General features: G+C 40.9%; 1 protein-coding gene across 1 annotated transcript; it reads right to left on the bottom strand.

Moving 5' to 3' along the window:
* Positions 1-191: 191 nt before the first annotated feature.
* Positions 192-11,472, bottom strand: LOC105020883 (protein FAM102B). The gene is made up of 11 exons (XM_034289118.1): positions 11,107-11,472; positions 8,997-9,117; positions 8,673-8,702; positions 8,030-8,146; positions 6,242-6,288; positions 4,680-4,786; positions 3,139-3,234; positions 2,794-3,004; positions 2,484-2,620; positions 2,119-2,182; positions 192-1,832 (listed from the first exon to the last, which is right to left on the bottom strand). The coding sequence occupies exons 1-11, from the start codon at positions 11,250-11,252 to the stop codon at positions 1,790-1,792; spliced, it is 1,119 nt and encodes a 372-aa protein (XP_034145009.1). The 5' UTR covers positions 11,253-11,472; the 3' UTR covers positions 192-1,789.
* Positions 11,473-13,009: the final 1,537 nt, after the last annotated feature.

Below are 13,009 nucleotides of genomic sequence, written 5' to 3'. Positions count from 1 at the left end.
TTTAATTTGATGTAAAATGAAAAAAATGTATTATAGCAACATGCATTTAACATTGTGGTTTTGTAGCCATCAGGATGTAGACTACTGTTCAGCAGACGGAAAAGTTAAAAAGAATAAAAGCTATTGACCAGGGGAAGCATTATTTCTTAAATAAATATTTTTTATTGTATAACAACACAGCATGTGTTTTTAATCAGGAAACAGTATTAAATAACAGTCTTCCAAAATGTCACATTAGTTATGTAGCACTTAGTTTTTTCTGTCAAATGATACTGCAAAAACAACAAGGTTACATTAAAAAAAGGGATTTACTGCAAAGGTCATTTTTGGAAGTGGACAAACAAGTAAAGCTCTGAACGTTTAACATTAGGAATATCAGGACAATACTTCTCTCATTTAAGAGTAAAAATAGACAAATGCAAAAAGTCAACATACAATAAAACTGGTCTGCTGATTGAATATAAGGTTGAAAAAGTTGCATAATATTTTGTCACGAATATAACAAACTCTACAAAATATTTCAAGGCACTGAACAATATAAACATGTACAGTAAGGTCATGTTTGGCCTTGTAGACAATGTTTGACAAAACACTGACATCCATGTTTGATCACTCTACTTGACTAACACAATCTTTCTTTAAGAGATTGTCTTTGTCTAAATTTCCACTCTAAAAATGTCAAATGTCCCTAAAATGAGTTCTCACCTACTTACTACTACAGTATCAAAATAAGCTTTAGAAAATAAATAAAATATATAATTTCTAGTCTTTGTAATAAGAAATATTATACAAATATCATTTTGTATATTAAAGAAACTGTGTGAACTGAATTGTTGTCAGTTCTGAGAATAGTAAAAATAAAATGTTACTGTTTTGCTGAGGATTCGAATCCTGAACCACAGCCTACTGGACTTGGTTGAAACAAATCCCCAACATATCAGACATCTTCACCTCCACCTGATGATGACACATAAGGAGCCAGGTAGCAACAACGGTACGATCCTTTTTTATAATTTCCCAGCTTATAGAATCTTCCAACATCCCTGCATCTTGAGTCAACATGTACTGTAGTCTATAACAAATATACTGCAAGGTCCTCTTGGTTTATTTAACAAAATCAGGCACCTGTAGGTCAGTGACATCCCACAATAACATCAGTCATTTATCAAGTCAGTTTCAAGTTAACTGTGAGAAAAGAAACCAGCTCCTCACCACAGTATGTCAGTTAAAAAACCTTTGTTACACACATGTATGTGTTTGTGTAAAACACTAAACATCACAGATGTAGTGGTAAAACAAAAAGAAACTGATCATAAATTGTACAAAATTGGTAGATTGTCTTTACCCACCTCTACTACCCTGCACATTTAATACAGTGAAAATATCAAGCAGCAACAAACTGAACAATCAAACAGTAAATGGCAACATGCCTCCTAGAGTAATAACCTGGGACCATTAGGAAGGGTTTATCTTACATCAAGCCCTTTGTAATGTGGGGGCACAGCATTCTCCTAGTTTTCTAAAAATGAGAATTCACTGAACATTAAGGCCTCCAGAATTGAAGTCAATGTATCCTTCTTCTCAAAGTTATTGAAAGACAAGTTGTCATCATGGCTTTCAGGTTACCTGCATCCTTTAACACTAGGGGGAGCAATCTTACACAGTTAGTTTCCGCTGATCAGAGAAATAACTCCCGTTGTGAGAAAGGTTTGTCTTGCAGAGAGGCGAGACAACTGCTGCCCCTCTGTCCTTCCCAGTCAGACCTTCTCAAACACCCCCCTGGCTTGGGCTAGCGTCTGATCACCACCTGCTCGTAGGGCCCAGCACCAACCCTAAAACAGAACCCCAGACACCAACATGTTGTTATCTAACAATTCAAATCTGACACTAAACACGTGGGAAGGGCATTACTGAAAAACAAACACATTATATGAATCAGTTTCCCTCAACTACCAATTAAACATTTAAAATGCGTTTCGAATGTAATGTTGACTAAATGGAAATGTGTTAGGTTATCAGCGAGCCGCTGAGAGAGATTGTTTTTGCGGCTGTGTGTCTCCCATAGTAGTTGTACACCTGTCAGTCACTCCAGGTGTAGTACGTGGTGATGTCACCTACCTGGTATGTTGACTCCCCAGCGCCGTGCTTCCACCAGGACCAACAAACAGCCGGAGTCCCTCCTCTGACACACAAATAACATGATATCATTCAAAGCAAGGCCACACCGCAGGAAAATCTCATTGCTGGTTGCATAGCGATGTGAAAACAATGAATTGTTACTGACAAGAGCATTCTGCAATGTGAGAAAGCTGGGGAGTGGCATTTGTTACCTACTGGTATCAATGGAAACAATATCCTCTGAACTGGCAAGTTAGAGATCAGCTGTTCTCTACATGGGGCCTTTTCCCTATTCTTGACAGTGTGATACACCTTAACACATGGGGCTACGACCACTCTCTCTGAACTACATCCTGGGATCGTACCCTCAGTACTGGAGTCCAACAGGCCCTGACTAAAGTCCTGGCTCTGCAGGATCTTTTCCACAATGTCGTCAGCATCCACCCGTGTAGCATCCACTCTCTTCAGCTGAGATTCCACCGAGCTCTGCTTCACTGCATGCCTAAATCACACACGCACACACACACACACACACACACGCACAAGTACACACACACACACACGCCCAGACGCATGAGAAAGATAAGCAGAAAACAATGAGATGGAGCAAACAGAGAGATTTCTGATGATTACAATGTGGTACTTGGTTGAGAGATCGTTTTGGGTGAATATTACCTGCTCAGTCTCTCTGAGGAGGAAGAGCTCTTTGCGGGGGTCTGGGGATGTTCGGGCACAGGGGAACAGGCACAGGTGACAGAGACAGACCCCGGGTCGTCACTGGGTTCAGGAATACTACAGATGCCCGTGGAAACAGAGCCGGCTGAGAGGTTCCTCTTGTGTGTGAGCTCGGATAGACTGGAAGAGCGCGAGTGACCACTACTGTAGCCTGTGAAAAACAAGTTGGCACTGTTATCCCCCAACACAACGGAGAAGGATGTAGATTTCACTGTAATAACTAAAGGCAAGCTCTTGCTTGGTCGTGGATCTGGTTCAGATGAGATACATGTAGCTACTAACTACCTGAGACTTTGGACTGTTGGCTGGCGTAGCTGGATGTTCTCGAATGTCCACCTGCTCGCAGCTCATCAGGAACAGACGCACACTTCCTTGGGGGCTCTAAGCAGGAGAAAACATCACACCAACATTATGACAGCGTCAATGCAACATTGCCACTAACACTGACGGATTAGCTGTGTTTTAAGGATTTTACCTGTGTATTAGCCCAAAATAAATAAAATACCGGGAAACACCGTTCTTCCACAATTATAGCAGATATATTATGGAGTATTCTGAATGTGGCTGGGTGTGTGTGTACCTGGTACAGGGAAGAATGTCTGGGTGTGTGTGTGTACCTGGTACAGGGAAGAATGTCTGGGTGTGTGTGTGTACCTGGTACAGGGAAGAATGTCTGGGTGTGTGTGTGTACCTGGTACAGGGAAGAATGTCTGGGTGTGTGTGTGTACCTGGTACAGGGAAGAATGTCTGGGTGTGTGTGTGTACCTGGTACAGGGAAGAATGTCTGGGTGTGTGTGTGTACCTGGTACAGGGAAGAATGTCTGTGTGTGTGTGTGTACCTGGTACAGGGAAGAATGTCTGGGTGTGTGTGTGTACCTGGTACAGGGAAGAATGTCTGGGTGTGTGTGTGTACCTGGTACAGGGAAGAATGTCTGGGTGTGTGTGTACCTGGTACAGGGAAGAATGTCTGGGTGTGTGTGTGTACCTGGTACAGGGAAGAATGTCTGGGTGTGTGTGTGTACCTGGTACAGGGAAGAATGTCTGGGTGTGTGTGTACCTGGTACAGGGAAGAATGTCTGTGTGTACCTGGTACAGGGAGGAATGGCTGGGTGTGCGTTTACCTGTTACAGGGAGGGAGTGGCTGGGTGTGTGTGTACCTGGTACAGGGAAGAATGTCTGGGTGTGTGTGTGTACCTGGTACAGGGAAGAATGTCTGGGTGTGTGTGTGCCTGGTACAGGGAAGAATGTCTGGGTGTGTGTGTACCTGGTACAGGGAGGAATGGCTGGGTGTGCGTTTACCTGTTACAGGGAGGGAGTGGCTGGGTGTGTGTGTACCTGGTACAGGGAAGAATGTCTGGGTATGTGTGTGTACCTGGTACAGGGAAGAATGTCTGGGTGTGTGTGTACCTGGTACAGGGAGGAATGGCTGGGTGTGTGTGTACCTGGTACAGGGAGGGAGTGGCTGGGTGTGTGTGTACCTGGTACAGGGAGGGAGTGGCTGGGTGTGTGTGTACCTGGTACAGGGAGTGGCTGGGTGTGTGTGTACCTGGTACAGGGAGGGAGTGGCTGGGTGTGTGTGTACCTGGTACAGGGAGTGGCTGGGTGTGTGTGTACCTGGTACAGGGAGTGGCTGGCTGTGTGTGTACCTGGTACAGGGAGGGAGTGGCTGGCTGTGTGTGTACCTGGTACAGGGAGGGAGTGGCTGGGTGTGTGTGTACCTGGTACAGGGAGGGAGTGGCTGGGTGTGTGTGTACCTGGTACAGGGAGGGAGTGGCTGGGTGTGTGTGTACCTGGTACAGGGAGGGAGTGGCTGGGTGTGTGTGTACCTGGTACAGGGAGGGAGTGGCTGGGTGTGTGTCCTCCCTTCCTATCTTCATGGAGACATTCTGCCTCGGCCTGCTGGAGACCCAGTTTCATGGCTGTGGATGGTGGCCTGAAAAGAGACACAGGGACATTGTTTGTCACATCACCTGCTTTGACAGACCCTCAGACCAGCTGCTTCACAAACATAAACCACACCTGTTCCTCCCTAACATGTATTGGTTGTGGTTTGAGTCTTTTATTTGTTTGTCCATGTGGTGGTTTGGAGGTCATATGTCATGATATCCCCTTATTTGTGAACGCAAAGTTTTAATGTGGAACTGAAACACAATCAGATCCTCTCAGAAGTGCTCATTTCTCATATGGTACATAAAAATCACAAGTTTTATGACCTTTGTATTTGGTTAGCAGAGGGTGCTTTCAGGATAAACACACTTTCACATAACAGGAAACCAGCTATTACTTAAATTCTTCTTAGATGAACAGGTCAAACTGAAGATGGGAGAAGGGTTGAAACTTAAATTATAAATTCGAGACAGAATGTGAAAGGGACAGAATAACAGCAAGGGACGGAGACAAAAATAGGGGACAGAGAGAGAAAAGTAAAAACATGACGGAGAACAGGGAGAAAGATAACATGGGAAGAGGTGAATGTGAGGAGCTCTGGTTTAGTCTCAGTGGCTCCGGCTCTTACGACAAAGCCTCGGCTTTCTTCACCCAAGGCTCTGACAATACGCCCAGTGGGTGAGTCACACTGTGTGGGAGATCAGCTCAGTAAAAGACACGCACACGTGCTGTGAGGGGGACACTGGAACACTCAGAGACACTCCATCACTTCGTGCACTGCATAGAAGCTTTCTCCCAGAATCTCTCCACTGTCATCAAATGCCTTAGCCTAATGCCTCAGCCAAGTCAGTACATGGGGAATGATTCTGAGACCTTTTTTAGTGGAATCACTTCAGCGGTGTATTCTTAGACATTATCACCCCCTTCCTCCTACATGGTGAAATGATACATGGAAACCGCTGAGTACAACGTCCTGAGTCAGTCTCTCTGGTACTCCTGTTTTGTGACCTCAGCCATGCACCTCAGGTTTTATGTGCACATGCCACGCTAAAATCAATTGGGAAGAACGAAGCAAAAAAACAGAGGCCACAAAGTGTAGTTATTTCTCATACGATGTGCATATTTAACCAATGTAAGTGTGGCTTTTCATTTTCACGACTGGGGTTTGATTGTATGATTTGATTCAGTGAAAAGGATGCCAAAACGCAAACTTTCTTAAATGAACAACAATATTCTAACCATGATCCCCTCAGTGTTTCTGACAGCCGCAGAGACAGCAGCATTGTTTGGGTTTCCCCAGGCTGAGACAGGATGCCAGTTTACATCAATGTAGGTTGTTTCCTCTGTGTTGTTGTGGTCAGGCCAGACACAGACAGTCAGTTTCATACAACTGTCCTACTTACCTTTGCTGAATATCAATGCTAATCTTTCAGTTGACTTAATAACGTTTTGATCTAGCGCACATAAAGGCTGGAATGGAAATGAAAGGAGGGGTACTTACGTTTTAAAACAGGGGTCCCCAGACCTGAGCTGTGTGCTGATGATAACCTGTGACAGGGGACATTAACTCCATGTCATTATGACTCATACACATGAGATGTCATGAAAGTCCACCCTTCACACTAAGTACAGTTTGGTGGTTTTCCCCTTCTCAATGGAGTATTTGGTAAGCTGGTTCTAGATCTACCTTAACCACAGTCAATAACCATTTTAATGGCAAAGGTGCTTCTCCAGTTGTACATGCAAATCTTCATGTGTGACAGAGAAGTTGCATCATTAGCATGTCACGTCTTGACACGCACCGACATAACTACCAAGTGACATCTACATCCTAGTTACAGATTGTTTGCCCATTCACACTAGTAAATACATGGTGACTATGGGCGTGAGAGGGTGACAGTCAACAACCCATCACCTCCCAGTGTGTGCCAATACTTGGTGCGTGGTTCCCTGTTTGTCCTTCTCTTTCTCTGCTCTTTAGTAAAAGGCTACACTCTAAAATGAAAAGGTTCCTCAAGATCTTTACCATTGAAAAATCGAGTTAGAACACCTATAAGTAATGTAAAGAAGGTATAAGGTATTTTACAGAACTAATATAAAGAATATAAAGAATGTACACCCTTCAAATAGACAGATTCTTCAAACCATTAAAAAGTGGTTTCTTATAAAGAATGAATAGAGTGTAGACAGTAGGTTTATGAACTAGTTGGTCTGGTCAGATCAGTGTTTCTAGTCTAGACAAGTTTCAATGTAAAGAACCCCACAAAGCTTTTCTTTTTAGAGTGCACTCCTAGATGTCCTGGATGAAGTACACTCTAAAAAGAAAGGGTTTGTGGAGGACTGTTTAGGTGTTCTTTACATTGAAACTGTGGGAGAACACTTGCAAATACATCTGGGAACAATGTAAAAAGATATTTTAAAGAACTATTTAATAGTTTCTAAAAGACACATTTTAAGAAGCTTCCAGGATCCCTTTTAAAGTCTTCCTTGAATAACTTACAAGGGTTCCTGTGTATTGTCAATCTAAAGAACATCTAGGAAAAAATCACCCGGGAACCTTTTTTTGTGTCAGTTTTTAATAATTTACGTCCATTTGTTAACTAATAATTTTGTTATGCAGGGATAAAAACATTTGTGGAATGTGTTTGTGTCAGACAAGGCTATCTTTGAAACTACAGCAACCTGTGAACTACATCTTGCTCCTAGCTAGCTTTGCAGGCCCCTTTAGTAAGAAGGCAGTCCTTTTCTAACTAGGTAGCTATCTAAAGCTAATTATGAAACCTACAAAACTACCTAATAGCGAGACAACCTACATTTTCTCACATTAAGAGCATACTTAAAAACAAATTAGCAAAGATTTTAGACATCAATCAATCTGTCGATCAACATATATGCTTTCGGTACTCAGTTTACAGCAACTAACAGCGTTATGAGTCTACCAGTGTTATGTTAATGTGGTAAGCATCGCAGCGACAACTGAGCTGGCTTCAACTCTGAATAATGTTAGCAAGCAGCTATTAACTAATAAACAGTAACTTGCTAGCTCTGTTGGAAGGTATTCTGATTTGTATTTGCTGCAACAGTTATCCCTATCCATTTAGTTTTATATTAGGTAGCTATGACTAAGTTCCAGGCTTAGCTAACATACCAGCGAGCTTGGCACATTATGCTATAGCTTTGTTCCAGTCCATAGTCATAGCCACCTCCCATACCGTTGCTCCCTAAGGGAAGTTGTGGAATGGTGTGTATATTCTGGAGGCATGTCTAAAAGTCCCACACCGGACCCTACCTTCAGGATGGAGTTGTCCTGCCTGGTGTGTTTGGTGTCATAACCCTCCAAGAGACATCGGCGGGTGGTGCTGCCGGAGCCAGCAAACTCAGACAGGTTCAGGTCAGCAAAACCCAGCTACGCAGAGGAGAACAGAGACTCGGGTCAACAGTTCCAATGCAGAGCACTCTGCTTTTTACAACCATAAATGTAAGAAGCTATTCTTGCTGGCACACACTTAGAGAAATATTCCCTTTACTCACAAGCATTTCCCTTTAAATATGAGTCATTCGTAGTCACGTTACATTTTAGTTACAGCATTTTGTCATATCCGTATTAATAAATGACTATCAAGTGTTGAAACAGCAATCAGTAAACAAAGATAGAAATTGGCAATAAAATACTTACTATCTCTAACCTCACCTTTACAGACATTATTTCAGAGGTGGTAAATGAGTAACTGTAATATACATGATGATACATAACAAATCTGTGTTCCAAGGGCATTGCAAAATGATGGTTCCTTTCCCATAAAATTAAAAGAAAATCCATCTAGAATCCTGATTGGAAGACCAAGGAATGTAATGAACGTTCCTGGATTTTCTCTACTTAACCTGAAGCTTTCAGTCACTGACTGAAAATCTAGAAACAAAAAGTATCTTACCTTTGCAAAGGTCTTTCCACCCTTCATTTCCTAAAAAAAAAAAAAAGATGAATGAAAGTACTTATCAACTGAATCAAATCTTGTGGAATAACGAAGCAGCTATACTTTTATCAAAGATAAACTATAAAGTAGATTTTGCACAGTTACTGCTGGTATAAGCTCTGGCATACAACTTTCTATACATTAATATGTGTTGGCCTATAAGGAGACTCTTTCAGACTCTACTGAACTAAAGGACTAGTTGGTAGTAGAGTCCTTTTCTTGGAGGCGGTTGAGCCTGACATTCATAGTGCTTTGACAGCTCCGCTCTGATGAGTCATGTACCTTGCGCACAGACACCCGGCACACACAGGGATCCAGCACTCCTGTCCCAGCGTTGGCATTCATCTTACACAGGAAGGAAAATCTCTTCCCCCAGCGTACACAGTTAGCCTGAACCTGCTCCCTGGAGCAGAAACACAGCGGTAAAACGTATAGCGATACAACCCAAAGACAATGTAGACAAACATACACAGTCCTATTTGTCCATTCCTTGGTACTACACATCCTCTCCAGATCAGATTTACGGCTTGGATAAATCTCCAACAAGAAATACACAACATGTAATGAGAGGATCCTGTTTCTGTGTTTTGATGTGGGTTTGGTAGATTAGACACAAAATGCCTAGGTGTAACATGAATGTTTCTCATGGTATTTCCCTTTGTATGGATTATGCTTACAAAAGCACAAGTATCCTTGCGAATAGTATATTTTGAAATTCACTGGCAGTGTTCTGAGCTTCTGGCTCATCATATTCACCGATTTTGTCTTAAGGGATAAAGAACAATGGATCGGCAAGAGACATAGAATATATCGACTTAAGTCGGGTTACCAAGCAGTTATATGCAAGCATTATTGTAAACTGCTTAGATTAAAAGTGTCTGATAAATTGCATATAGTACATTTTATATATTTTATCATTCACTATTAAATAGTCACGTCACTTATATATAGTACTGCCTTTTACATTATTTCGGCTCAGTCACACATGCAGTGACTAAGAAGAGGCTAATAGCCTGTGAGTGTGTGTAGGTGTGTGTGTTCAGATAAGCATGAGAAGATTCATAATACACAAAGTTTTATAAACCGTTGCAATGTGAAAATATATCATGGTTTGAGTAAAACGGTTAACTACAGAATTATACGCTTATGCACTGGAAAAATGCCGGCAGTTGCCATGGCAGTCACTTAAGGAACTCTAGCCAGGTTAACCAATAGGAGCTGGCGTGTTCCAGTTGTGTTTCACTACTTTCCAGCGTCTGACTCATTTAAGAACAGTCCTGCTTGGGCGATTGAGTGGGATGACATGGCGTAGGCCTACATATCCTAAAATACCACACCGAATCATAAGACCTGCTAGATTGTTCCTCTAAGGAATGACAATAGCCTGCAAATCTGGATTAAAATCCAACAAAGTCCTATCCAGAATACTGAGGAAGGGATGTTCAGGGTGGGTCCAAACAGGAAGAAATGATGAATGGATAACAAGAAAGATGATTAACAAGCTAGGAAGAATGTAGATGCTGTTAATGTGACTGATCCAATCTTCACAGCCTTCAGCTGATTGAAGAACCAGGTTTAAGCTGTCTGACCATCTCAGTGGCACTGGATTCTTAAAACGTTGTTTTAGTGAGATAATGAGATTTTAGCAAATGTATGGGACGCCATTTTTGAAGTATCACTTGAAAGGGCTCCTGAAATCATTAATCTTAAGCTAAACTGATTTTTGCAGCAATGTGTTAAATCTGCGTTTGTTATGTTTGGACCTCACTCAGCATAAGCCTATCTTCATGTAACCTACTTGACAACAGGTCTGGTTTCAATTGGGGATTAATGATTTGCAGGTTTTTTCAACTAGTCATGATCAATAAGTTCCTAGCCAGTCTAAAGTCAAGAGTTTTTGGAAAATGTGTTATAACAAAATAATAGAGACATTAATGATAAGCAAATAAATGACCTTTTTCTTGATATTTCAGATATACATTTTGCTAACGTTATAGCTAAACGTTTCCAGGCGTTTTGTTTATTGTTTTAACGTACACACAATTTTAAAAAGCTATAACAAGCAACCCTCACATGTCCAGCCATGCCCATAGTCATGGAATGTTTAAATTAAAAACTGAATTCTGCTGTCTGTCAGAAGGCAGTCAGAAGAATTTGGTAATGTAGCTACTACAACTATAGTATTCTCTGGAGAGGGCGATAATGTTAGGATTTATGAAAATATACATATTTATGTTCCACACCCAAAATCAACATCTTGTTGTCTTCATCTTAAAGGGGAGCAATTCACAGAACTGCTACGAAATAGCAAGCAAAAGTACAGTGACTAACAATACGGCCGGGAATCGCAGTCACCTCCGAGTTGCTTAAAATAGGAAAATCTGTTACTTACCGAGAAGATTCTTCAGAGAAACCGCCGTCTAGCAGCCGTACTTTGCAGAACAACACCCCGTTAACAAAGGGCACAGAAGACAGTTCGTCCAATTCGAAATCTACCTTAAATTTGAATTTCTTTTTCTTCATCATAATGAACGACATTATGTTGTTGCTAATCTGGCAAAAAATATGAAACTTTTAAATACTGTGCTAAATCTAGCGTTCGAGCGTCACAGTACTCTCCGCTCAACACTTGCCATGTTTTAAGAGTGGCTCGCCTGGTCCGCTTTCCCTGCGTTTGTCTCGAGTTCAAATACGTCACGCCCCCCACTTACAAGTCAACCGTTAGCTAGCTATAGCTGGCTATTACTTTCCTTACCATTGAATGAATATGCTGATTGAACAAAATCCTTATTTGCATGGAGGGTGTTGATGTACTATCATTGTTATCTCTTATGTTAATAATCCTCTTGGAAACTCTGTCCATGTTTTATCTTTTGTTCCTTCTGTTGTAACATAAAAGTAACAATAACTCGCTTTAATTACCGTAATTTTACCCTTTAAGTAATGCTAAGAACAGATTCTTAGACTGATTTAAATATGCAAAGCAGTGATGTTTCACCACTTTCGCCATTTCACTTATTCAAAACATGTTTGATAGGATATGGATTATATTTCGTATTGGTTGAATTATTATTTTTTGACTTCTATAGCATTTGAACATAATTTCGGATTTCCCATTCCTAGTTTCCTATTTCCAAGAGCACGTGAGGCGCAAAACGTACACCGAGCCAAACGCAATCTGCTGTAAATGCCACATCTTATTTAATTCCAACAATGACAACTGTGTGTGCTGAATTACTGTGTTCCTTTGAAACATTTTTGCAAACGTAGCAAGAATAGTAACAACAAATGAAGCGCACTTAAACAAAATATGGCCACCGAATTAAATATCTGAATTTAATTGAAAAATGTCCTATGATTAGATGTTATTACATTAAAACAATTTACTTTACACAATATATGTAGGCCCTGTCTATCTATAGGTTATAGCGATAGGCCTATTCCATTGACCATATGTGTACGTTAATTCGTTAAATCTGGTTATCATTACAGATGCATTTTATAATACATCTCTGCCATCTTACATCTCATTTAATAAATATCTGCCACCTTCCATCCCAGCCCCCTTCCCAGTTGTCGCTGCACAATGTAAAAAGCTTTATTATGGCAGATTTAACCACCTTCGATAGGCTTGTTATGCACATGAAGTAGTAACAACACTATGACGTTTCCTATCTATAAGGTAACATATAGTACTCCTGAATTATCTGAAATCCAGTCTTCATATTTCAATAATAAAAATTACCTTACAGAAATTAGTACAGGTTTCTTACCTGATCATGACTAAAATCACAAAATACCTATCGTGAACTCTAAAAGTCACACATGGACTTTTATTCCCTAAATGGATTAACCATTTAGAAATTACAAAACATTTTGAATGGTCTCTTCATTTGAGGGACAAACTCAACTTCATAGCAGTTACTTTTAGGCAGCTGTCTTTGTTTGCATTGTTAGAGAGCACTGACAAGAGAGCTTTCAACATTCAAGGCTTTTGTAGTCTGTTGCTGTTATCCGACAACATGGTGATCAAACAAGTGTAAATGTAAGTCAGGCTGGCTATCATGAGGCAGATGAATCATAATAAATCAATCAGAGATATATTCAAAACATTAGGTGTGCCAAAATGATGTTTGGCACATTAAGAATTAGAAAGCACTAGTGAGCTGTGTAATGTTAAATAACCTAGTTGAAGAAATGAAACATCTACAGTGGATGACAACCAAGAATGTTACCATAATATATACCATAATACAAATAAAAAAATAGTGAGAAAGATTAGGAACATTCTCCAG

The sequence above is a fragment of the Esox lucius genome, chromosome 3, assembly GCF_011004845.1.
Source record: "Esox lucius isolate fEsoLuc1 chromosome 3, fEsoLuc1.pri, whole genome shotgun sequence".
Classification (NCBI taxonomy): domain Eukaryota; kingdom Metazoa; phylum Chordata; class Actinopteri; order Esociformes; family Esocidae; genus Esox; species Esox lucius.
Note: the sequence above shows the minus strand (reverse complement) of the source record. Positions and strands in the feature narration are given on the sequence as shown.

What these genes read in the sequence shown, in the direction of transcription:
- LOC105020883 (XM_034289118.1), bottom strand. Translation starts at nt 11,252, where the DNA reads ATGTCGTTCATTATGATGAAGAAAAAGAAATTCAAATTTAAGGTAGAT. An exon ending in AGGACAACTCCATCCTGAAG is followed by an intron (nt 6,289 to 8,029) that starts GTAGGGTCCGGT and finishes CCCCTGTCACAG; the next exon opens with GTTATCATCAGCACACAGCT. An exon ending in CTGGGGAGTCAACATACCAG is followed by an intron (nt 1,833 to 2,118) that starts GTAGGTGACATC and finishes GTTCTGTTTTAG; the next exon opens with GGTTGGTGCTGGGCCCTACG.